General features: G+C 37.8%; 1 protein-coding gene across 5 annotated transcripts in view; it reads left to right on the forward strand.

Annotated features, from left to right (window-relative positions):
- Window positions 1-26,328, forward strand: part of CXADR (CXADR Ig-like cell adhesion molecule) — a 56,428-nt gene that overhangs the window by 25,030 nt on the left and 5,070 nt on the right. For 2 of the 5 annotated variants that reach the window (XM_054047366.1, XM_054047357.1), the window contains exons 2-8: window positions 5,627-5,796; window positions 6,477-6,681; window positions 7,405-7,560; window positions 8,014-8,136; window positions 8,534-8,672; window positions 9,092-9,278; window positions 15,483-15,602. In XM_054047366.1, coding sequence (XP_053903341.1) covers window positions 5,627-5,796; window positions 6,477-6,681; window positions 7,405-7,560; window positions 8,014-8,136; window positions 8,534-8,672; window positions 9,092-9,278; window positions 15,483-15,566 — 1,064 coding nt within the window. In that variant the 3' untranslated portion in view covers window positions 15,567-15,602. Of the gene's footprint in view, window positions 1-5,626; window positions 5,797-6,476; window positions 6,682-7,404; window positions 7,561-8,013; window positions 8,137-8,533; window positions 8,673-9,091; window positions 11,334-15,482; window positions 15,603-26,328 lie in introns of those variants that run through there. The other 3 variants (XM_054047383.1, XM_054047392.1, XM_054047374.1) reach the window with 2 other exon arrangements.

Consider the following 26,328-nt stretch of genomic DNA (forward strand, 5'->3'; position numbering starts at 1 on the left):
AGACTCTGTCCCCTGGCATGATTGTTTAACTGTCTTCTTCCATGCTTGTCTAGTTTTAATGGCTTTATTTACTTTATATGCAAATGTATTTCTGTTGTCCTCTGCCTATACTCAGCTCAGAAGGTAAATACACATTCCTTTGTCTCGGGCAGGCTGGGTTCTTGCTCTGCCTCCCAAACACATATTAAGAACATGTTTCAAGCACACATCTATAACTTTTTATATACAGTCTGTACATACATAACACACTGATTTTCAGGACCAGCATATCACCAGTTTACATATGATACCTTACCTGACACCTTTATGATGGATGTTGGGGCACTGTGTGTGTCAGGCCTGGTGTGATATGGGGGCCCTCCGTCAGCTGGCATTGAGGGACTCGAGGATCACAGACACCCCCCCCCAGTAGTAAAATCTAAAAATTTAGTCATTGTGGAAGGATTGTTGTATGTTTAAAAAAGTGCACAATGGGTTTTTTTAAGTGCTGTTCAAGCTGTAATTGAAATAATTCTTAAAAGATATTTTGAATCTTGTATTGCTGCGTAGAATAATTGTAGTTGTAACAAGTCCTTTACTGCTATGTGATCTCTGATGGATGGGTTTATTTTCTCTTGGATGTATTTATTGGCTGAGACTGGAGAAAACGTGGTAACAAGCAGCCAAAACTGGATGGGGCTATAGAAATTCAGTCTGTATCTGTTATACTATCAGCTCCGAGTAGTTTTAAAATGCACTTAAAAAAACAGTATGGGAACTTTGATTCCTACATACCATACCTACATGCTTCCCATGGATGGTCATTCTGGGCTCTGTTGGTTGGAGTTGGATTTAGATGGAAAGCAGATCTGAGGATGTCTCATTACTCTCTCTCACTGAGGTGATGGTAGGAGAAAGGGGGAGGGGTGAAGGGTAAAGGGGGACCGCTTTAGTAGACTGATACTGGTTGAAGTTCTTTGTTAATCTGCCTCTTGAGAGACTGAAGGCACTGTGATGCCCTTAATACGAATTCACATAGCAACAGTAATCTATAACAACTAGTGACCCTGCTAAATTCATTTTTAAAGTGCTGTCTCTGCATAGACTGTTTCTTTCCTTTTGTATTTTTAAACAAATGTAAGCGTTATTTGGTAGCAATAAACTTCCTTCTAAAAGCCTCTTAACGCCAAATATGCTTGTTACAGTGGCTTTGGGTCTGTAGGAATTTTTTGTGACAGGTAGTATCCCACTCTAGATTGAATTGTGAGTTTTCGCTCAATCCACAGCGGGATGCTATCATAGGTTGGAAATAATGTTTATATTTGCTTAAATGTGATTCCAGAAAACCAGTTTCTAATACATTCTGCCCTGCCAGTATAGATAGTTCCAAACTCTGTTAAAACCATATTTTTCAAGAGATGCTCTGGGTTTGGTAATGATAGATACATGCTGGCTGACAATAATGTCTTGGTAATATTTTTCTAGAAATTTGTTTCAGCTGTTTCTGTGTATTGTATGTGTCATACTGAACTTTTTGGGTTGTTATCTCACTTGTCACATAGGAAGGCAGACAAACCAAGAATGATTTAAGAATCTGGTTACCATCTGACCATATGACACTTTGACCAAGCTCCCACATCTCTTCTCTGCTACTCCAATAATTAGGATGAAATTCAATAAGGACAAATGGAAAGTACTCCACTTAGGAAGGAACAATCAGTTGCACACATACAAAATGGGAAATGACTGCCTAGGAAGGAGTACTGCGGAAAGTGATCTGGGGGGTCACAGTGGACCACAAGCTAATATGAGTCAATGGTGTAAAGCTATTGCAAAAAAAGCGAACATCATTCTGGGATATATTAGCAGGAGTGTTGTAAACAAGACACGAGAAGTAATTCTTTCGCTTTACTCCGCACTGATTAGGCCTCAACTGAATTATTGTGTCCCGTTCTGGGCACCACATTTCAGGAAGGATGTGGACAAATTGGAGAGAATCCAGAGAAGAGCGACAAAAATTAAGTCTAGAAAACATGACCTATGAGGGAAGATTGAAAAAAATGAGTTTGTTTAGTCTGAAAAGAGAAGATTGAGGGGGGACATAACAGTTTTCAAGTACGTAAAAGGTTGTTACAAGGAGGAGGGAGAAAAATTGTCTTTCTTAACCTCTGTGGACAGGACAAGAAACAATGGGCTTAAATTGCAGCAAGGGAGGTTTAGGTTGGACATTAGGAAAAACTTTCTAACTCTCAGGGTGGTTAAGCACTGGAATAAATTGCCTAGGGAGGTTGTGGAATTACCATCATTGGAGATTTTTAGCAGCAGGTTAGACAAACACTTGTCAGGAATGGTCTAGATCGGGGTGGGCAAATTTTTTGGGCCGAGGGCTACATCTGGGTGGGACAATTGTATGCAGGGCCGAGGCAGGGGGTTGGGGTGCGGGAGGGAGTGTGGTGTGAGGAAGGGGCTCAGGGCAAGGGATTGGGGCAGAGGAGGGGTGCTGGCTGTATGAGAGGGCTCAGGGCACAGGGTTGGGGTGCAGACGGGGTGTGGCAGGGGGCTCGGTGCAGGATGGGTGCTAGGTGCAGGTAGGGGACTTAGAGCAGGGAGTTGGGGGGCAGGGTGCAGGAGGGGTTCAGGCTCCGGCCCAGCGCCGCTTACCTCAAGCGGCTCCTGGGTGGCAGCGGCACGCACTGGGGCCACAGCAGGCTCCCTGCATGCCTGCCCTGTCCCCAGCCCTGCGCTGCTCCCGGAAGCACTGCGGCCCCTAGGGGTGGAGTGAGGTGGAGGGCTGTGCGTGCACTGCCCTTGCCACGTCTCCAGGTACCTCACCCAAAGCGCCGATTGGCTGCGGTTTCCCGTTCCCGGTCAATGGGAGCTGCGGGGGGTGGTACCTGGAGGCATGGGCAATGCATGGAGCCCTCTGACCCCTCCTCCCCACCCGGGGGCCTCAAGGATGTGGTGCCGGCGCCGCCGCGGGCTGGATCCAAAGCCTTGAGGGGCCAGATCTGGCCCGCGGGCCATAGTTTGCCCATCCCCCTTGTCTAGATAATACTTAGTCCTGCCTTGAGTACAGGGGACAGTACTAAATGACCTCTCAAGGTCCCTTTCAGTCTTATGATTCTATGAAATTGAAATGTTTTTTCCCTCCAGAATTTATCACCTAATTAATAATTGAATGTAGGTGTTCAGGCAAAGTAGCATTATAAATAGAAGTCGGAGGAAGGATCAAATGCTTCTTGTAGTTCTGCATCTATGTAATCAAAACGGTGCTGAGGAATTTCTTAACAGTCAGATTCTCCTCAGCAACCTGGGACTTTGTAGAATCTGATTATGAGAACTCCTCATCTGAGAAGTTGTTCCTCTGGCTATCTTATTTCCTGATTTTTTAAAATATCATTTGAAGTAGCTTTGACTTCAGTTTTGCAGAAAGGCTGACGACTCATCTTGAAACAAATTTTACCTAAGACAGAATGGTGAGTCTGAGTTGTCCTTGTTAAGATTTAGTACAGTAACTCCTCGCTTAAAGTTATAGTTATGTTCCTGAAAAATGCTATTTTAAGCAAAACGATGTTAAGCAAATCCAATTTCCCTATAAGAATTAATGTAAGGGGGCGGGAGGTTAGGTTCCAGGGGATTTTTTTTTTTTTTTTTGCGACAAAAGACTATATATACATACATACTCTCACACAGTATAAGTTTTAAAGAAACAATTTAATATTGTACACAGCAATGATGATTGTGAAGCTTGGTTGAGGTGGTGGAGTCAGAGGGTTGAAGGGGGTGGGATATTTCCCAGGGAATGCCTTATTGCTAAATGATGAACTAGCACTAGCCCAGAGACGCACATTGCCCCTTTAAGTACGCTGACCCAACTCTAAGTAAATTGCCTTTTTAAGTAGATCAGCAAGTTGAGAGCAGCTGCTGCCAGCAAGCTTCCTCCATTCTGAGTCCTGTCGTGTCCCCCTCCCCCCGCTCCTACACCCCATCTCCACAAGTGGGGGGAGGGAGACATCCTGACATTTGCACCTCTCTTCCCCCCTCCCGCCACCTTTGCACAGCAAGCAGGAGGCTCCAGGGAGCAGCTACAAGGCAGAGGGCAGGAGCAGCACACAGCAGTGGGGGGAGGGACAGCTGATCTGGTAATTGATAGCCTGCTGGGCAGCTGCCACACAGGGAAATAAGGGGAGCTGATAAAGGGGCTGCTGGTCCACCTTAGTTCCAAGCCCCCACCAGCTAGCTCCAACGGGTTGCTCCTTCTGCAAGCAGTGGACAAAGCAGGCTGCTGCCAAACGTTATAAGGGAGCATTGCACAACTTTAAATGAGCATGTTCTCTAATTGATCAGCAACGAAGCAACGTTAACCGGGACGACATTCAGTGAGGAGTTACTGTACAGAATTTTAGTTTTACTACTTCAGATAAGAAATTACCATTTTAAAGCCCTTCAACTACTAGTCTATCACAAATGTTGAATTTCAGCAAGATGTTCACACCCAACAATAGATTCAAAACATCAAATACCTTTCTAGTTCATCTCACAGTTTACACAGTGAAATGTTCCAAGAGGAACGTTTCTTGATTGCTAAACAAATACTGTGTGAGTCTGCTATAAAACACATGACAGATGAACACATTGTAGATTTAAGATTGTAAAATAATATGGAAAGATAGCTTCCGGACGCTTACGTGAATCTTTTTTTATGTAAATCCTGTTTGGTCATTGTATAGTTTCTTTCTTCTTTTGAAGCATTGGATTGAGCGGAATCTGTCGCTTGGAAACATATTGTTCTTTGAGCATACCATGCAAATGAGGATTATGCTGATTTTTCCAGGAGGAGATCAGGCAGAAAAGGCTGACACAAAAATTAAATCGAAAAACTCAGTAGGATTTTTGGAAAAGATTAACCCACGCATTCCTTTAAAGCAAAATGATCCTTATGTTTCAAGAACAAGTAATTTAACTTCAAGATTTCACAACTGTCCTGTCAGACTTAACTGACCTTAGCAGTATGCTGTATGTCCCCATTTTACCAGAGAGGTAGCATTAGGATTGTGGTATGCATTTACTATTGATGTGGAAAGTCACCATCAAAGGGTTTTAATTATGATATGTAGCTTTTTATGGGACTTATGTTGCATAAAACTAGGTTGTGTTTGTGTAGGAGATGGAAAATGAGGAAAGGTGTAGCTTTTCCTGATTCAAGTGACTATTTATATGACTCCCAGGTTGACTGATTAACATTATATCCAGTTTGCTTCATTGTTCAATAACAAAGTATGGCACAGGGTTTGTTGGGTAAGCTCTGCTAAAAATATGTCTGACTAGACAATTTCAGTTCTGTATACTTAACTATGTATTATGGCTAAGATTTTCAAAAGTGAGTGTCTGAAGTTAGGCATCTGTATGAGCAGGCTGACTTTCAAAGATGCTGAGCTCCAAGCAGTTCCTAGTGAAGGGAGCTGTTGGGTGCTCAGCACTTTGGATAATTGGGCAACTTACTTGGTATCCACTTTTGAAAATCTTGGCCTATGTCTAATGGAAAGTTTATCATAAAAGCTGAATGTTTATCCATAGATTTGAATTATTGTTTGTTGAATTAGTAGAGGTTTAACACTTGTTTATACCGCCACTTTTTTTTTTCTAGGTCTAACAAAAGGCCTAAAGATAACTTCAACTGACCAGCCTATGGTTGAAAAAGCTCAAGGAGAGAAAGTTACATTGCTGTGTACATTCACTGAATCACAAGACGATCTAGGCCCACTAGATGTTGAATGGGTCTTAATACCACTAGATAATCGAAAGAAGGAACAAACAGTGAGTAGAGAGAGCTTTTTAGAGATTGTTTAATTCCTAGCTGTTGTAAGAGCTCTGAATGTTGAAACTTTCTGCCCACAAACACCTCTTGTTCTCTGAATTTTGTTTCTTTCAGGTCAGGGAACTTGTGATCTTGCATGTCTGTGAAGCACCATGCACAGGAATAGTAAACAATGAATGCCAGTTATATAAACATATTTAAGATATAGAAGGACACGTAATTGCTCACTATAAGTTAGTGAGTTGTAAAGAAAAATAACTCCAGGATAATTTTATTTTTAATTTTTTCGGTTACTGATAAATACAGTGCTGTGTTGAACCAAACAAGTCAGCTTTTACTAAGAAAATATTTAAAAGAAATTCTTAGATCTTAAAATATATTAGCCCCTTTCCAATTCCATTCTTTAGAAGCAATACCAGTAAATTTAGATGAGCCCCTTCGTGCAGAAGTTTACAGTATAAGTATTAGCACGTAGCAATTTTAATCAGCTATTAATAGAGTTTATTCATTTTCCATCAGATAAATTGCATTGGGTGGGTTTTTTATTGTTCTGGTTAGAATTGTTTTTACACATGGAAAAAGTGTCTTCCAAAGAAATAGAACTGAGGTTCATTTGAAATATTCAAATTGCTATGCAGATTTGTTTGGAGAAAATACCTGTTTTTTCTTTTCCTTTTAGATTATTATGTACTCTGTAGACAGGATTTATAATAATTACTATGAAGCTATGAATGGACGGGTACAGTTCACTAATCCTGATCCCAGATCTGGTGACGGCTCCATAGATATCCTGAATCTAAAGTCAACAGATACAGGCACATACCAGTGCAGAGTGAAGAAAGCTCCTGCAGTTGAAAGCCAAAAAATACAGTTGACTGTGCTTGGTAGGATAATTTGTACAGATGCTATATGCTGTATATGTTCTTGAGGGCAAATTGTTACATGTCCATATTACATTTGACCCTTAAAATGAGAGAAGTGCTTGTGTAAAATAAATTCATAATCTAATACTGAATTGTAAGTGGATAAATTGTTATTTAGTAGGGCTGTCAAGCGATTTTAAAAATAATTGCGAGATTAACAAAATTAATCTCAGTTTTAATCACACTGTTAAACAATACTACAATACCATTTATTTACATTTTTGTGGGTTTTCTATATTTTCAAATAGAGGGTCAGGGGTGGGGGCTCGGGGCTTCAGCCCCTCTTGGTGCATGGGGCTCCAACCCCCACCTGCTGCTGGTGCCTTCCGCCCTCACAGATGTATATGATTAATGTGTAAAAAAAAAAATTAACACCATTAAGTTTGCTTTCAGTTAATAGCAGGTGTTAACTACGATTCATTGACAGCCCTGTTATTTAGTGTTCAATAATTAGATGATTGATACCCCTCCTCCCCCAGTGGAATGGAGAGGAGGAGGACAAAAATGTAGAAATAATTAACATTTCTTGAAAATGGCTCAAAAATTGGTTTGCCCTTTGTATAAAACATAAGAGTTAAAAAACATAGGCTGACTTCAAGTTCTGTGCAGTGAAAAATTATATACTTGCTAAGGCTTAATTAATGGACACCATAACTGATTTTTAAATAATACTTTATTTATTAGTAAAGCCAGCAAGGACTAAATGCTACATTGAAGGATCACAGGAAACTGGAAGAGACCTTACCCTGAAATGTGTATCACAAGAAGGCTCTCCACTCTTATCCTACAACTGGAGGAAATTAACTGGCACACAGGAACTTCCGGCGACATCGTTATTGAGTAATATTTATCCTTTACTATTTTAATATATTTAAGATGGATAATAGGTTTTGTCTTCATGTTTTTATTTCACCTTGAAATGCTAAGCTTTTTTTATGCCTAGGCTTAATGTGTTAAGATCTGGTGCCTCGCAGATTACCTGTGTTAGACACATCCATTACACTCTTGGCAAGGAAATATTCTCAGCAGACTAGTGGTATGGAGCACCAAGATTTAATACTGAAATTAAATGCTATGGAATAAACTTCCAGTTATTCAGAAAAGAATGGTAGTATTACATATGACAGCTCTTTGCAGCTTGACAAATGTCTCATTTTTTTCAAACTGATGTCAACATAACTAAGACACTGATTTTTTTAAATAAAATTTGTTGTAATGGATTAATACCTTTGGAAATATTGAATAATAACCATTAATGGAAAATTTTAACCAAAGTTTCTTCAATATTTTTAGATAAAGATACAGGTGAACTGTCTCTGAAGAATGCCTCTGAGGAGTACTCTGGTACATACAGTTGTGTGGCTACAAACAGAGTTGGCACTGATGACTGTTTCGTTGTGCTAAATGTCACTCCTCGTAAGTACTTGCTGTATAGTAGTTTCTGCAAAATCAGAAATGTTGATGAATGAGTTAAAGAAATAAACTCTTTTGATTCTTTTGTAATCTATAAAAGAAATATGCTGTAGAACAGGTAACTGACACCATTTTTAATTTTGTCATATTTTTGAGTATTGAGCATTCTTTCAGCTCCAATAAACAAGTCAGCCTTTTCACCCGTCTTTCCATGTGAATGAAGGTTATTTATTTTTTTTTTTTAATTTAAAGATGTGTATAAGTACTCATGTATCAGTTCAGTAATATTTCTCAGTATAGGGCACATTGTTTTTATTTTAAGGTGTACGAGGAGAATTCTCTAGTTATGCAAATTCAGTTAAAGGCCAGTATCGTAGTAATTTGTGTTAATCTATTCTAGCTATAAATACAGCTGGCACAATTGCTGGAGCAGTTATTGGAACTCTTCTGGGGCTCTTTTTATTGGCCTTTCTTGTCTTCTGTTGCTGTAAGAAACGTAAAGAGAAAAAATATGAAAAAGAAGTGCACCATGATATTAGGTAGGTAATGGCCCATTGTCTTTACCCTTTGAACTGTAATATCTGAAACTAGAAAATAACTTCCTCTTAATGTTTTCTCGTAGATAATATATTCATTATGGCTGGTTAGAATTCTGCATTGACCTAAGTCAGTACATTAAGCCAGTGTGACAGCTAAGCCTATAACTGTATACTTTGAATGTAGTATACATTAATATGCCTGTATCCTATTTTCTGATGTTTCAGTATTTTGTTGATTTAAAAAGTGTTCTGAAAGTGGTAAATATTTGAAACATTTTTTTTTAAAGTAATAAACAGTATTACTGTTTTTGCTACTTTTATTTTTGTAATAGGGGAAAAAAACACTAGAAATTTTACAAATCCCTCAAAACACCAATACATTCTTGGTTTAAACCATTTTTATTTTTAACTATTTTCAGAGAGGATGTTCCTCCTCCAAAGAGTCGTACTTCAACAGCCCGCAGCTATATAGGCAGCAATCGTTCTTCTCTGGGTTCAATGTCTCCCTCCAATATGGAAGGATATGCCAAGACTCCATATAATCAAGTACCAAGTGAAGACTTTGAACGTCCTTCTGGTCAAAACCCAAGCTTTGCAACGTCAAAGGTAGCTGCACCTAATCTAAGTAGAATGGGAGCTGTCCCTGTGATGATTCCAGCACAAAGCAAGGACGGGTCCATAGTATAGAATGGTGTTAATTTATGCTTTTTTAAAATTCTTTACAAATATTAAAAATAAATAAATAAATAAATAAAAACCTTGTTCCAACCTACATGTAAAAAGTGCACAAAATTGTTCTTAAAGAAAATGAACAGTTAGTTTGAACAGCCATCACTTTTGCTTATTAATTTTTGAACTGTTAGTAAAATATATTAATTAAATGCTTCAGCAAAAGCATTTAAGTTCCTAATGAGACATGAAACAATGGAGGTATTTGAATTTTAGATGAAGAAACACCATATCAGCTAGATGTGGAATTCTGAATATGAAACACAACGTTGTGTATTTTTGACAGTGAAAAGACATTGCAACTGTAGTCCATGAAATTAGATTTCCAGAGACTTCACCCTCAAAATTTGGAATGACTTAAATATTTTGACCCCTTTGGCCATTCTGTGATAATGGCCACAGTGTCTGAAGTACTTGAATGATTGATCTAAATATTTTACTGAAAGTCTGTGGAAATCTTTAACTTTTGTAATGTGCTTTTGGGGCATCTTTTGAATTTCTGAGAACTCGTATATCATGGGCTACCAGTTGCAGTTAATTGAACCCAGTCAACTGATAAACTTGATTTTGAGATTAAATGCAACAAGTGGAAATGCTACAGGGGAGACCATGAAAGCTTTATGAGACCCCAATTTTAAGAGAAGAGCATTTTATTATAGTCATGCCAGGCAACCCCGAACTGTTCACTGGCATTAAAGGGACACGATCAAGTTTATACCAACTTGTTACTCATGGAACCTAGTCTTCCAAAACTTCAGATCAGCTGTTGTTTTCCCATGAAAAATGGATATGTGTTTGTGGACAAATAGTTAAATTATGTGGGATAGATATCTGTCTGTTAAGATTTTCAGAACCTTGCTTTAGTTTTATAAATCTCACTTTAGGTTTCTAAATCCATATTTTGATTCCAAAGAGGTAAGCATGCAGAAGCTCTATCTGGATTTAATAGGAAATGATGAATGCTCATGATTTGGTAAAATCTGCCCACTTATTTTGGAAACTTATTTTTGACCCTAGTGTGTGTTTATACACAGTACAATATTAGTCTGCTATTTGAGGACATTGTGTAAACAGCTTTTGTACAAGGAATTCGTAAAGGGGGTAAAATAATTTGGTCCTCGGTGTCCCCGTTAAAAACAAACCAACTTCTAAATACTGTTACCAAACACTTAATTCCATTTATTTTCTCATAACAAAAATAGAATTTCAAATAGTTTCTCTTCTTCATGCATTGTGGTTATCCAAAATTGTAGATATAGAACTAAAATTCATTGTTTTGTTGAATTTTTTTTTTAAAAAGCTTTCCAGTGTGGTTTCTGAACTAGTTTCAGACTTATTAAAGTACTGTTGATATCTTGTGATAGCTGTTGGGTTGTTGTGGATAGTGTATTTGAATTTTGCATCAGTTTGAGTCTTTGTGAAAGTGATTTTTTTCAGAAAAAAGAATTTTATAAATTTAAAATGTCAATAGTGGATATTAAACTGCCAAATATTCTTCAAACTGAAAAGGAAGATTGAGTGCAACACTGATCTTATTTAAGCTAAATGTCTGAACTGCCTGTGTGAAAGATACTAGGTATATCTGTATTACAATGGTGTGAGATAAAAGGTTTTCTCAAGAGTTTAGGGAAGCTTTAGGCTATAGTGTCAGTTTTTTCTATAGCTGATTAGGTCTGTGAAATTATTCAGCTTGCTCTTAGATGTTTGTCCTAGTTGTAGGTCGGTACACAATTTTTGATCTGGATTATTATGTATATAAACCCTTTTCATTCTGAATTTAGAGAATGAAGTAGATATTAAGTATTTTAGATATGTATAAAACTTTCCACATTTTGGGACATCTTTTTTAGATTGTAATCAGATACTGTTAGAACTAAGATACTTTTATCTTTCATCTGTGCCTTTCCAATAAACTTTTATGCCTGATTGTAACTTAAGTTTTTTAAAGAAATTTCTGGTGCCTAAATTACTTTTTTTTGAAAGGTGCTTCTTAAACATGAAGGTACAGACTTCACAACACTGTGACCTGATTTCTTCTTACATACTTTTTATATTTGTACCTCTTCCTGCCAATATTTTGGATGTGGCTTAAGTAACTCTACATAATGTTCTGTATTTCAAAGCGCTTCAGTTTTGCTTAAACTTCTCTTTACAAGCTAGTGAATGTTATGTTCCTGAAAACATTCTCTTTCACTGTAGTACCAGATTAGATGATTAGAACCCTCATATGTGATACGTCATACTTTGTAGTTATTTTCCAGACACATGAATACAAAAGTCTTTAAAAATAAATAAGTAAATAAGCTTAATTTTAAAGAATTTTTGAAAGTGTAAGGCAGCGGTTCTCAAACTGTGGATGGGGACCTCAAAGTAGGTCACGAACCCAATGGGGTTACCAGGGCTGTCTTAGACTTGCTGGGGCCATGGCCGAAGCCTGTGCCTCACCACCCAGGCCAAAGCCGAAGCCAGAGGGGTTCAACCCTGGGCAGCGGGGCTCAGGTTACAGGCCCCCTGCGTGGGGCTGAATCTTTTGGGCTGAAGCTTGCCCACTCCCCAGCCAGAGCGGTGGGCAGCAGGGCTTGGGCAGACTCAGGCTTTGGGTCTTTTCTCCACCCCACCCCCACTCCCTCGTAGTCATTTTTGTTGTCAGAAGGATGTCGAAGTGGAATGAAGTTTGAGAACCCCTGGTGTAGGGAACGAAGACCGTCCCTTCCGATATCCAGTTATAAACACAGAAGAGAGACTGTCACAGTTGAATGATGTATTGATAGACCAAATATTTTATCTACCCCTAAAGTAAACTATTTATTATTTTAAAAATGCTGTTATGTCAATCTTGAAAGCTGATCTGCTGTGCAAAACAGGAGGTAAAGCACAGATTAAAAGCCAGCAGTAGGACTGGGCAACTAGCTAACAGTCTCTAAAGTGCATAATTAATCCATCTGTGGATTTGTTTGTGAGATGGGCTCTCATTGTATTGTCCAATACTCCATACTCCTGTCAGGTAAACCGGCAAGATATTGAAGAGCATAAATGTATTACACTAAAGCAGGTGTAGCTGCATTTGTGCATATTTAATGCCCAGTCAGCTCACAAGAAAGGAATAAGTGATAGAGTGAAAGGACAGCATGATGTGCCCTCAAAACATAGCTTTTAGGCCTTGCAGCCTTGACAATGTCTGTTTATGAAATTGCATGGAAGATAAAGTAACAGGAACTTGACAGTGTCCTCTGAAATACATAGGACTACCTACTTGGGATAGACTTTGTCTCAAGTACCTAACATCCAGCCCTACTGAATGGACAAAGCATTATTATGAAGGCCACTTTATTACTACTATAAATCTGATTAATATCACAAAATAAATATTTTAGTAAATTGTTTTTCTTTAAATTCAGACATCTAATTTACTTAAAGCAGATACCAGATTAACAATGTATTGTCTATTTAGAAATGGAATGGATGGGACCAAATAGCTTGTCCCAGTACTCCTCCTCCCTGCCCCTCCACTTAGAGTGTTAATTGTTACAGATAAGACTTCTAAGGAAAAATCTTATAGGAAGCAAGGACAGCTAGTTCACCGATTAGAACACACCATCCTCAATGCCTCATTCACGCAGTCTTATAGTTGAAGATAAACTCTTTTGTAAATATTAAATCTAAATGAACTGAAGAAGTAATAAGTAGTTAATTGGATGACTGAAAATTTACTTTTCCATTGTCAATGCGGCATACTCTGATTTATTTTGGGGTGAATAAAGTGTGACAGCCTTATGTAATTTGAAAAAACACTACATTACACCAGATATCATAATAAACTTAATTCCTTTAAATAAACTTTCTGAAACAGATATTTAAAGATGTTTTTGTGAGGCGTTATTTTACACTGAAATTTCACGAATAAATTTTTTAAGCGTTTAGTGCGTTAAAAATGCCTTGTTTCAGTTCAGCAAAATAAATATCCATCATATTTTTGTAAATGCCATTATCTGTGGTATTTTGCCTATTTAGAAACATATAAAAGTACACATTTAATCTAATGTTGTATAGCATATTGTTACATGTCAGATTAAATGTCCTCATACCTCTTGTTTAGTAACAATACAGCTAAGTGTTAAAGATGTGTTTAAAATATCTGTCTGTAAATCAGGGCTTTTCCGCAACAAAGGAAGCCAACAGTATAGACAGTAGTTTTCATGGCAGATTTTTGTTCTTTGTACTCTTGCCGTGTAGGAGGAAAGTCCACATTAGGTTCATTGTATCACTTAAACCCTACTGAAACACTGCATTAAGTGTTTATAGGGCCTTTGGGCTTCTCAATGATGCGGTACATTTCAACTTAATTATACTAAAGCAATACTGCCTAACAGAGTAAACGTCTGCAACTGGAAAAGGTATTCAGTACTTCACGTGCACAAAGCATAGTATTTGATATTGGTATGAATTTCAGCATGAGGTTTTATATTTAATTTTTAAGAATTTAAAGTAGAAGCATTGAAATTTGTAGGAGTCCATTTGTAAAAAAAAAAAAAAAAAAAAAAAAAAAAATACAAAAATGCTGTAGTTTCATGACAGACTTGTGTACTTTTTGAAATAAATCTGTTAGAGAAAACAGTCTTTTATTCTAAAGCAGAGCTTGTTTGTGTCTTTAGTTTTCTCTTCCTCTTGTACTCTTTTAAGTGTACTAATAAACTTGACTGTCCCTACCACACTGGTGCTCATCTTGTTCTTTCTTATTCCTCCTTTTGTTACCTATTTCAAATTGAATGAAAACTAGCAGTTAAAACTGGATATTTTAAACTTTTCTGTGGATATAGGCATGCACCTTCAGATTCTATAACTTGATTTCTCATTACAATATGGATTATAGCTTATGATTTTTCAGTTGGGTTGATTATCCACTTTCCATTGCAGGAATAAAATATTTGAATATAAAGTTGTTCCCCCGGGAACTTAACCATTATTATTGTAGATGTCCAAGTGAGTGCTATTCCCTGTCATTTCCCTTTAACCAGTCAAACACATTCTGTTACAATAAGGTTTCCTACGGGTCGAAGTAACCTCCTCAAGTTGCTCATTTTAAGTGTTGTTTAAAGTATTTTATTAATATGTTTATATGATAAACTTGATCTGAAGCCCGTAAACGTGGCAAATTCTTAGTGCATGTGTACAGTATTTCTAGTGGTATTCAGTTCCTCAAATTTTGAATTTAAAATTTCTTTGATTTCTATACATTTATCTAAGTTAAATTTGTGTAATTTAAAATTGTTCTATGCATATGAGCACTGGATATGTATTTATAATTGGCACGAATACCACTAAAGGCTTAAGGAAGTAACATACATACATAACTTTTTTTTTTACAATCTGAAAATACTCTGAAAAAGATAATGTCTACATATGTTAATGCATATTTAATTAAATCTGTACAGTGCCAAGCACATTTTGAACTTTGCTTCAGTGTGTGTGTGCGCGTATCTCTCTCTCTCTCTCTGTGTGTGTGTGTGTGTGTGTGTGTATATATATATAAATAATTAATTAATTAATTGTTGATCAATGGAGTTTAAGAAGTGAGCACACTAATGAAAAACCTGTAATGACAATAACTGTTTCCCCCCTATATAGCTGTCCTTCACTTTTCTTTCAGTACAGAGGAGTTTTATTTTAATATAGCCCGGAAATTAAAATAAGCAGTAAACTTAAGGCAGAATGCAAGGAAACTAAGAGATCAGCGTTCTAAATCTAACAAGTTTCAATTGAAGAAAAACTGATCTGATTTTAAAATGTTCATAAACAGGCTAGACAGTATATCCGTTACCAAGTGTCATGAGCCATCTCCAAAGTGACTCAGTTTCTTCAGTTGGGGATGAGGAATACCGCTGGAAAAAGTAATGCCTGAAAGGAGGAGCAATCAGAAAAAAGGTCCAATGAGATTAACAATTCTAGAATACATATCTTGCAATAGAAATGAAAGATTGCTGACACTCGTTTAACAATCTGGATCAAATGGTTTCCCTCAATGGCTGAACCTAGAAGGAAGAGGGAGCAGTCACCACTTACGAGATTTTTTTTCCTAACCAGCTGCATTTCCTTCACTCTGGATGCTGTTATTGTCAGTTAATCTTCTGCCTCAACTCCAGGCAAACACCTTCTAGTTCTTCATAAAGCAAGCAACGAGATGGACAGGCGGAAGATGCACAGGTATGGAAGTGCCCAAATTTCTTCAGTGGCAATTGTGATGTTCATTTTTGCTCTTCCTTGAGACAGAGTACAGCAGACCCAAACTTAGTCTGCCTCCTCTCTGAGCATAAAGGCCTCTTCCATGGCAGTGGAAGCAGCCTTGAAATTTCTGAGTACCTCTGTCTCTGAGTACCCTGGCTTCTCAGTTTTGGTGACTAATACATCCCCCTCCAACTGAGTCCTCACTGGGCAGCCAATGTTAGAAGCTGAAACTCGCATTCCTCTTCCCCTTTCAGGACAGGCAGTCTTTCATAAGATCACCTGAGCTACACTATGTTTTACTTTCCCCCGGGCGGGGTCCCACCCGACCCTCCCCCCGGTCCAGTTTTCATCACTCTCGTCCCCACTTCAGGACTTCAAGGGGAGGGGGTGGAGTCCAGATCCACTACAGCTAGATGGCTAAAAGTCCTGTGTTTCCACATAACGCTGGATAGTCGTCTTCCCCTGAGCCATTTATAGCCCACTATACTAGATCCATGAACTATCCCATGGGTTGAAAGGAAAAGGGCTTCAGCAAGGGACTTGTGTAAAGCTGCCAAATGATGATCCTTACGTACCTATATGCCACTACAGATTTGTTGTGTCAGCTTTGGCAGCTACTGTCCTTAGAAGGAGCATCTTGATCACCAGAACTAGGGAGTCACTGTGCACTCTTTATATCTGATTGATCCAGATTGTCAAATGAGTAGGAACAGAAAGAGATTCTGTACTGGTAAATTGGGTTTTTGTAAAGAAGCATTTGACTATTTGGGATTCTTCCAGACCTTAATTACATTAGTGCTGATAATTAATTAGTTATTAGACTTGCTATTTTAGAAAACATTTTAGTCACTTTAGGTTTGCCCATATCTAATTGTTTCCATGAGCATCTTTAAAGGCTAGGGAATAATCCACCTAAAGAAAGTGTGCAAAAGCAGCCTGTAGATAGTGTTGCTGAGTAAGGAGGATAAGCTGTTATAAATTGATTGGTCACTAGCAAACTCAAAGAGAGGAAAATCCAATGGTCTAAAGACTGCCAACTACCTTGTGGCAGAAACTTGAATTACAGGAAGGGAAAATCTCAATTTCTAGGAAAAGCAGGAGTTCAATAAAGGAAAAAATAGAAATGTTTACATGCCAGAAGCTCTGATTTTTCCAAAATTTTATTTATTTTTAATTTATATAACATACTTAGAACCATAAGTTAAATCAAAATTGGTTCAGGCTCTGCTAAAACAAACTGCAAACTCCCTAGCAAGGAATACCACCACCACACTCCCATTCCCATAAACTAATTCTTTGTGCAAAAGCCTGTCTTAATAGACAAGGTTTTCTGGACACCTCAGTTAGGATCCATCAACCAGTGAGTGAAATAAGTTCGGTGACAAAATCCCTGCTTCCAACATTGTATCGACAAATCTAGTGATTGCCACCTCTACTTATATCAGTTATGTTGTGATTGAAGACTAGGAGAAAGGTAATTAGGGCTAAAATGTATAATATTTTATGAATCTCCAGCCAACAATATTAAAGTACATAATTACTGGAGTTCAGTGACAGCAACCACTAGCTGGGCCTGAGTGTTCTGTGGAACAGATTAATAAACTAAATCTCAAGGTTGGATACATTTGAACAAAGTAAGAACTTTTTTTGCAAATTGTCTTAAGAAATTGGTAGAACTGTTTCAGAACATTAGTGTATCCACTAAACTTGCATGATGTCAAGACCACTAAGATGGGGACTTTGTTTAAACTGCATAGTGTATTAGTTGTTACATATGTTATGTTTCTATCAGCATAGTAACACCACCTTCCCAAATGACATTGTCTATGGCAACAGAAGCACCGTTCTTTGAGCATAGCTATGTCTACAGTGAGGATTGTACGAGATGAGGCTAGTAACTAAACTGAATTTTAACTTAAACAAGATGACATCTTTGGGACACAGCTGGTGGCTTGCGGAGTGCTGTCAAAAGCTTATGTTGTGGCTGCCAGCACTATACATTTTATGTGAATAAATAGGATGCCCTTTCCCATCACTAGTAATCCCATAACTGCTGAAAGCACAAATATTTTTTCCAGAATATAAAATAACTTAGTAAGATGATGCAAAAGCTTGGTTTTAAAATATATTAATGTTTATGCCCTTTATCCATGCACTATAGTTTTCCTTCAATAAAAATGAAAGGCGGCAGTCTCAGATGAACCACCATGAATATAAAACAGCAAGGATGAAATCACCCATTTTATTTTATTTATTTTTTAAAAAGGGGGGTACTAATGAGCCCAAGTTTCTCTTTTTTGATTCTTTTCCTTGACCTCATTACACTTCTCTGCACGTTATGCATTCTAGAAGTATAATTTAAACACACAAGGATATGGCCACTTCTGAACTGGTGCCCCTGTTGATCTAATAACTATCACAAAGTGTTGCTTTGTCCATCCTCAATTTAAGGTTGGGAGGGTGGCAACAGTATGTATTAATACACCAGGATGTCTCAAAGCTAGGACACTGTTAAAGACAACAAGATTGTGATCTTTAATTTATGTTAATAATGTTTAAAGGTAACCTGCAAAGAGGTGGGATCATGGAAATTGGACTTGTTTTAGAAGATGGGTAATATAGAAGGCTATTGGATGATCAGGCTACAGGAGACAGATATTGAACAGGTATCCTCTGGTGACAAGCATTCCCAACCCAGCACTCCTGACTGCTAAATCCTGCCCCATTATAAGTGGTCAGCACCCCATTTCCCTTTATAGACAGCCACAAGAAACTCTCCTAAAGCAATCTTTTCCCAAACAATTTTGCATCTCCCACTATCACCAATGAAGGGATGTTATTTCATTGCTTTACCTGTGGCTCTCAAATATTATTTATACAGTACCAGGAAGGTTCATGGTGCTTTACAAATAATATGGCAGGGCTCTGTCTTTAGTATGATCTCAAAATATTAACCAGTCATTTGATCTCTGTGCTTGTCAGTGCAGTATTAGTCATTTATGTTCTAGAGTAACTGTTTCCCCAATAATTATCTCTTTTTCCCCCACCCCCTTTTAAAGGACACTGGCTAAATAATTAAACACATTTCCATCTGTAACAAATAGACCACTTCAGATTATTAAACTGAATTTTAAAAACCTGATTTAGTGTTCTCTATTTATGCTTTGTTTACTAGTTGCCTTTCTTAGCTTTAGTCAGTGAAAATAATTTAGACTAGATAATTTTAATTTTTAGTCTAGTTTACTTTCTCGTTTGCATGCACTAACACAATAGTGCAATATCTGGGTTCCAAACATAGCATTTGTGGGAAGTTCTAGATTGTATTACTTTTATTTTAAAGTCATATTAACTTGTGTATATGCACGTTGATGCTTTTTGTAATTGTGGGTGCATTTTATAAAATCAAAATCTAAATGTTCAGACAAATTGTACTTGAGTGTCTTTTAAAGGGACGCTGTGAGGTTTGTTTTTGCTTTGTTTTTTAAAGAATGAAACTAAAAAATCCTAGTTTCTAGCAGAGAATGTTTTAAATAACATGTCCTGATTTTAGGGAATAAATAAAGTTGGTTTGCTAGTCTTATCAATTGTTTTTAAAAAGGTTAATAAATAATTAGAAGTTTTTTTAAAATGGTCATTCAGTTATTAGTGTCCAACTGGGTTAATAGATTGCTTATGATAATGGCTTACAACCATTATCTGCTGATATACCTAGAATCTGTAACACATACTGCTCATGTCTCTAAAAGCTTTATAACTTCTATTAATCATTTACAAACAGAACCTTAATATAAACTAAACAGGAGTACTTGTGGCACCTTAGAGACTAACAAATTTATTAGAGCATAAGCTTTCATGGACTACAGCCCACTTCTTCGGATGCATATAGAATGGAACATATATTGAGGAGATATATATACACACATACAGAGAGCATGAACAGGTGGGAGTTGTCTTACCAACTCTGAGAGGCAAATTAAGTAAGAGGAAAAAAAAACTTTTGAAGTGATAATCAAGCTAGCCCAGTACAGACAGATTGATAAGAAGTGTGAGAATACTTACAAGGGGAGATAGATTCAATGTTTGTAATGGCTCAGCCATTCCCAGTCCTTATTCAATCCTTTGCTGATTGTGTCTAGTTTGCATATCAATTCCAGCTCAGCAGTCTCTCGTTGGAGTCTGTTTTTGAAGTTTTTCTGTTGTAATATAGCCACCCGCAGGTCTGACACTGAATGACCAAACAGGTTAAAGTGTTCTCCCACTGGTTTTGAGTATTATGATTCCTGATGTCAGATTTGTGTCCATTAATTCTTTTGCGTAGAGACTGTCCGGTTTGGCCAATATACATGGCAGAGGGGCATTGCTGGCACATGATGGCATACATCACATTGGTAGATGTGCAGGTGAACGAGCCCCTGATGGTATTGCTGATGTGACCTAATCACATCATGTATATATGCCATCATGTCATATATGTTCCATTCTATATGCATCCGAAGAAGTGGGCTGTAGTCCACGAAAGCTTATGCTCTAATAAATTTGTTAGTCTCTAAGGTGCCACAAATACTCCTGTTCTTTTTGCGGATACAGACTAACACGGCTGCTACTCTGAAACCTGTTAATATAAACTATGACCAATTTTTTTATAATGTGGGTTGGTTTTGTTTTGTTTATATTTGGTTTCTCTGATATTTTAAAAAGCTCTTCTCAAGGAAGGAATTAACTAGTGCTGAACTTCATGCTCATGGTCTTCTGCCCCTATTCAGAGTTCCACTGACTTCCCTGGGACTCCGCTCAGGCAGTAGTGTCTGCCTGCCTGCAAAACAAGTTGTAGGATTGGAGCCTAGCTGACTGGCTATACATGGAGTGCTGTGAGACCCATTTAGCAAATTGAATAAATAGATTTTTCCCTCCACGGACTTATTTCAGCTATGTCAGTCGTGTTACCTTGACTATAGTATGTATGCAGTGTTGTTGTAGTTGTGTTGGTCCCTGGAGATTAGAGAGACCAGTTGGGTTTGGTAGTATCTTTTATTGGACCAACTTCTGTTGGTGAGAGAGTCACGCTTTTCAAGCCACACACAGCTGCTCTTCGGGTCTGATGTAATGTGTTTGTCAGGCCGAAGGTGAGAGTTGTTGACAAAGGTAACCCTTTGTCAAGGAGGTCTCTGTATCACAGCCTGACCCCTATAGAAGGGGGGGAGAGGGGAAGACAACTCTGCCCAGACCTGAAGAAGAGCTGTGTGTGGCTCGAAAGCTTGTCTCTCAGCAATGGAAGTTGGTCCAATACAAGATATTCCCTCATAAATAGTATGTATGACATTTTCAGCCAGAACCATGTTTTTTCAACTCCAGTGTCCCTTTGAATAAAGTATAAATAATATAAATTAGAATGGTCATTAAATATGATGTGAAATGAGTATTTTATAGTATCAGAACATTTTAAATAGTTTGTAAATAGGTTGCAACACTTTTTTGGCTTCCAACTAAGTTACCTACAGATGTATTCACAGGCAGATAGAAGAAGTGTTCTGGAGATCATAAACTAGCCTTCTTTTATTCTACTGGCATTGGATCATAATGCTCTGTCCGTTGGCTAGACTGATTTAGACAATATAACAATTTTCATGCTTTTTAAATAATTGTATTTATCCGGACAGTGTTTGACAATAACACACAATTTATTTCTGTGTAGTCAGTCATAGTATAGTATGACATTAAAAAAAAAAAACTCTTAAAATGATTATACGTGATTATTTTAAAAATGAATGAATTGTTATAATGTGAATGTCTAAATTATTCATTATTTCTGCACATTCACCAAAACATTTGTGTGTGTGTGTGTGTATATATATATATATAATATATATGTATATATATAAAACAAACAAACAATAAGACAAAAATGATTGATTAAGCAGAACTTTCAGGACCTGATCTGAAGTCTATGGAAAGAGTCCCTTCTGCCTTCAGTGGGCTTTGGCTCAGGCCCCTTACTTGGTACCTTAATAACCTTTATAATTCACAATTCCCTAGGTATAGTTAATAAAATAAAATGAGAACATTAGTCAAAACCATATAAAAAGAAGAGACATCCTGAAAAATGCTACAATTCCAAATAATCCCTCTGTCTCCCGCCCTCCAACCCCTCTCCTCCCCCAATATGTTAAAATATCACAGTGCTTGAAATTGAAATATGCTAATATGAAATATGGTTTGGTAAGAGAATATTGGATGCCCTCTTGTGGCCAATGATTTCTGATTGTCTTCATGTGTTTTTTTTAAACAGTGCTTCACCCATACCCCAGTGACTGAAACATACCACACATTTGCTTGTCACTTGCTATGATTTGTTAATTCATAGTAAAGCATTTTAAATATTGTTATATGCTGTATGGTAAAGCAAAAAGAATTTAGCCTAACTTCTCCGATTCCAGAAAATTATGTATCCTACTGCAAATTATAACCCTGAAAAAAAAAATGAAAAAATAGAGTAAAAATTCTATTGTAATTCGTATCAATTGCAAGAGCGATAAATTGACCTTTCTGCATAAACTCTGGAAGGAAAGCTGAATTATATGAAGATAATTTAAAGGAAATGTATAGCTTGGTATATAAGCTTTCTTTTTTGATCTGGTTTAACTGTTATAAGAACTATTTACAGACTTTTTAAACTTAGGAAGCCTTTAGGCAGGTGTGCACCATACCATTACATAAAATATTCAGAAGTGTAAATTAAGGAGTTGCAATGAAAAAATAGTTCTGAAAAGCACATAGAAGTTGACTGTGTGGATGCAAATATAATAAGGATCTTATTAAAGTTAAACCTGAATTTAACTGAAAACTAATTAACTCCAAGAGAGCGGCTCTACACTTTTATATTGAAGAAATGTATTGCACTAAGACATTGAAATATCAGCTGTCCTCAATGCAGCTGAAGCCATCTAAGGTCCCTGAAAATAACGTTTCCTGGTTCACTGCTCTCCCAGGGGAGATGTACATTCCTAAGACAGGTCTTAATGTATCTGATGAGATAGGTGTACTTAGGAAAATGAAAGTACATTTTTCTTGTATGGCGACAGTAGAGTCTGATCATGCCAGATCTCTCGCTCTCTCAGTTTACAGAGACATCAAGACTGCACATTATTTCAACAATAATTTTTTTTAAGGATGAGAGGGTGAAGCTGTCTAGTTAGCTGAGAAACTGACAATAGATTCCAATTAGTTAATTTGTAAATCTTAAAGTTAGACATCAGTAGAAGTAAATTCTTTTCCTTGTGTTTCTTTTATGCTCAATCCTTGTGTTGATCAGGACTGAATACATATGTAATATACATCAAAGGATTTTTTTAGCACATTTAAGCTTTGTTTTTTTATGAAATATATATCAGTAAAAGCTATGGACATGCTCTTTTTTAGCTGGCATTTGTCATAAAGTCCACTAGAATTTTTTGCTGCTAAGGTCAAGAATTGGGAAAAAAACTCATGCCTTTCCCCACTTAGTGGCTTGCTGAATTTCCATTATTCCTCTGTGTCTGGTTATATCTGGTTAGCGTAGGAGTTTAGTCAGCACTCAGAACAGGCATGAGGGGTAACTTACGGAGAATGAAAATGGGCTTGTTTCAGCACGCACATGAATTTTATTCAGACAGCATCCTATATCTTTAAGCCACTTTAATACCTACCTTGCGTTCCAGTCCTGCAATTTGGTAGGCAAATGGGAGACTGCTGTAACTGCCGGGAGCCCCACTGAAATCAATGAAGCTCTGCCTAGGCATAGCAGAGTGCTTGTGCGCAATGGATTCCATGTTCTGAAATCCCACCTCAGACTCAATGTCTGATCAATATGCACTTGAGAGACATAACGACACCACATAAGGTCTAGGTGTTTTCAATTGTTTTTAGTCCCACAAAGCTTCCAAAATGCTTTGATTTAAGCTAGCTGTAAATTTATTGTTATAAAGAACTAGAGAAATATTCATCAGTGTGAATGCTGGTTCAGATTTGTAGAGTTAAGGTCAGAAGGGACTGTTTAGTCTGACCTGTATGTCACAGGGCATTACATTTTACGCAGTTACCTCTGTATTGAGCCCAATAACTTGTGTTTGACAACAGCCAAATACAATTTATGCTTAATATATCTTGCAGATGTATTCCAGAACACTGATGAAAATGTTGAATAGTATCAGGCTCAGTGCCAAGTCCTGCAAAAACCCCATTAGAAACATCCCCACTTGATGATGATTCCCCATTGATTGCTACATTTTGAGATCTGTCATTTTAGTCCATTTAACATGTGCTTTATTGATATTGTATAGTGCCAATTTTTAAATCAATGTCATGCAGTATACTAAGCCAAAGTATTATATCCTACACAGTTATCTTTGTCATCCAGACTGGTAATCTCACCAAAGGAGGTGAAATCATGATAGTTTGACTAACTCTTTTCACAAAACCATGTTGATCGGCATTAATTATACTCCTATTCTTTAGTTCTTTATCAATTGAATCCTGTATCAGCTTTTCCATTTTTTGCCCGGGATTGACGTCAGGCTAACTGGCCTATATATCAGTACAATATTAGCATGCTTCTAGTCTTCTAGAATTTCCCTGGTATTCCAAGATTTATTACAAATTAACATCAGTAGACCAGAGATCTCCTCAACCAACTCATTTAGGATTCTTTGTGCAAGATATCCAGGTCTGTTGATTCAAAAATGTTTATCCCTACTACACATTGCATAACATTGTCCTTAGTTACTAATGGACTGGAAAGTGTTTCTTCATCATGTGCAATACCAGTACATCATCCTTCTTTCCAAATACAAAACTGAAATATTAATTGAACACTTCTGCCTTTTCTGCATCACTATTTAACAGTTTTGTCATTCCATTTAGTAATGGGCCTATACCATTGCTGTGATTGTTGTTGTTGTTGTTCCTAATATACTGTACAAACAAACTCACTCCTTCTTTGAGTGCTAGTCCCTATGAGTATTCCACAGAGGATACAAATGTGCCTGAGACCAGAAGATTCCTGCTACTAGAATCTCTTGGTCCATATCTGCACTCTTTTTCTTGTGTTCTGATCCAAGAGTATAAGGAGCCATGGAGACTGACAGTCTCTCCAGTTCCTTCTTACTGTCACATGGTCTGGGATGAAGCCCTCCGGTGTTCACAACTGATCCTAGACTCTGTTTTTGTAAGTATTATATAACATTTATATAAAAATCTGTAAATATTGGAGAACTGTCTACAAAAGTTGATTAAAACTTTCTTAGTAAATTAATGCCCCCCACCCCTCTGCTCCTTCCTCCCTTTCCCAGTCAGCAATGAGTACTTAGAGGTTCCTGTACTGCCTCGAAAAAGCTTGTATCTACACTGAGTGCAGTATCAGCCACTCCTTTTTGTCACAAACCTATCAAGTCGGGGAGTTCAGGTTTAGGAAACACTTCATGGAGGAGGCTATGAGTCTCCAGTCAGATCCAGGCTAGGCAGACTCTTGTACAACGGGCTGAGTCAAGGAGCATGCCAGCCAGCACTGTTTCCCCAAGGAAATAAAGTCCACTGTGGAAGATTTGCCCTTCAAGGGAAACAACTTATCAATCTTTTGACTGAACAAGGCCTTGCACTCATTAAAATACAAAAGGCCAACCTTCCATTCCTTGGGGATATACACCTCAGCTGAGGAAGTACACGAGGCAACCTTTCTTTCACCAAAGAGCTTATGAACTGCTGCAAAAGTGTCAGAGGATGCAATGAAATAAACATAATGCTCCTTCTGCCTCTTCTTTCCAGGAACAACACCTGCCAAGAATGCTTTTGGTGGGATCTGTGAGAACCACTAACCTACCCAGGTGCCAGGTCCTCCCTCCTCCAAGATCTGATTTGGTGGGTGCCTAACCCAGTTTTCTCATATATGGTAGATGATTACAAACAGATTCCTCATACTATCCACTTTAGCTGTACCATAGAGTTCCCCTCTTCCCTTCCAAATCCCCCTTTCTCATTCCTTTCCAGGGACTGCTCTCATGAAAGGATACTCTTACAGGAGATAGACTCCCTACTTCTACCAGGACCTATAGAACCTGTATTCTAATGCTGAGGTGGAAAGGAATTTTATTCCAAATATTTTTCGATTCCCTAAGAAGAAAGGGGATGGAGATAACACTTCAATGTCATTATCCTAAAATAAAAATTCAGGATGGTCATCCTGGTATTGATAATCCCCTCGCTAAACAGACACAAATGATAAATGGATATTGACCTGAAGGATGACTCTAGCTGTACCATCTATAAGCTTGGCTTTGATCAGTATATGTATCAGGCACAATATAGAAAAAAAGAGTACTGTTCCCTCCTACAGTGAGACTCTCTATGTTGGGGGGGCAGGACAGGGAACATGTATGTGTAAGAGTCCCATTTGCTGCACCTCCTCAGAAGATGTTAATTACAGATGTCTCCCTTGTAGGCTAGAGCATTCATCTGGCCAAACACAGCTCGGGGAACATGGACTCCTCAAGAGTCCAGGGTATAAGTGGATCTCCTGGAACTCAGAGCAGTCCAAGAAGCCAGCAAAAGATTCTTACCATTCATTCACTTGCAACTTATTCAGCTGATGTCATACAATGGGAGAACTGTGTTCTACATCAACAAGCAGTGGGAGCAAGATCACCCTTTTGCACAGAGGCAGTCCACCTATGGGACT

This window comes from Malaclemys terrapin, chromosome 1 (genome assembly GCF_027887155.1).
Source record: "Malaclemys terrapin pileata isolate rMalTer1 chromosome 1, rMalTer1.hap1, whole genome shotgun sequence".
NCBI classification, from domain to species: domain Eukaryota; kingdom Metazoa; phylum Chordata; order Testudines; family Emydidae; genus Malaclemys; species Malaclemys terrapin.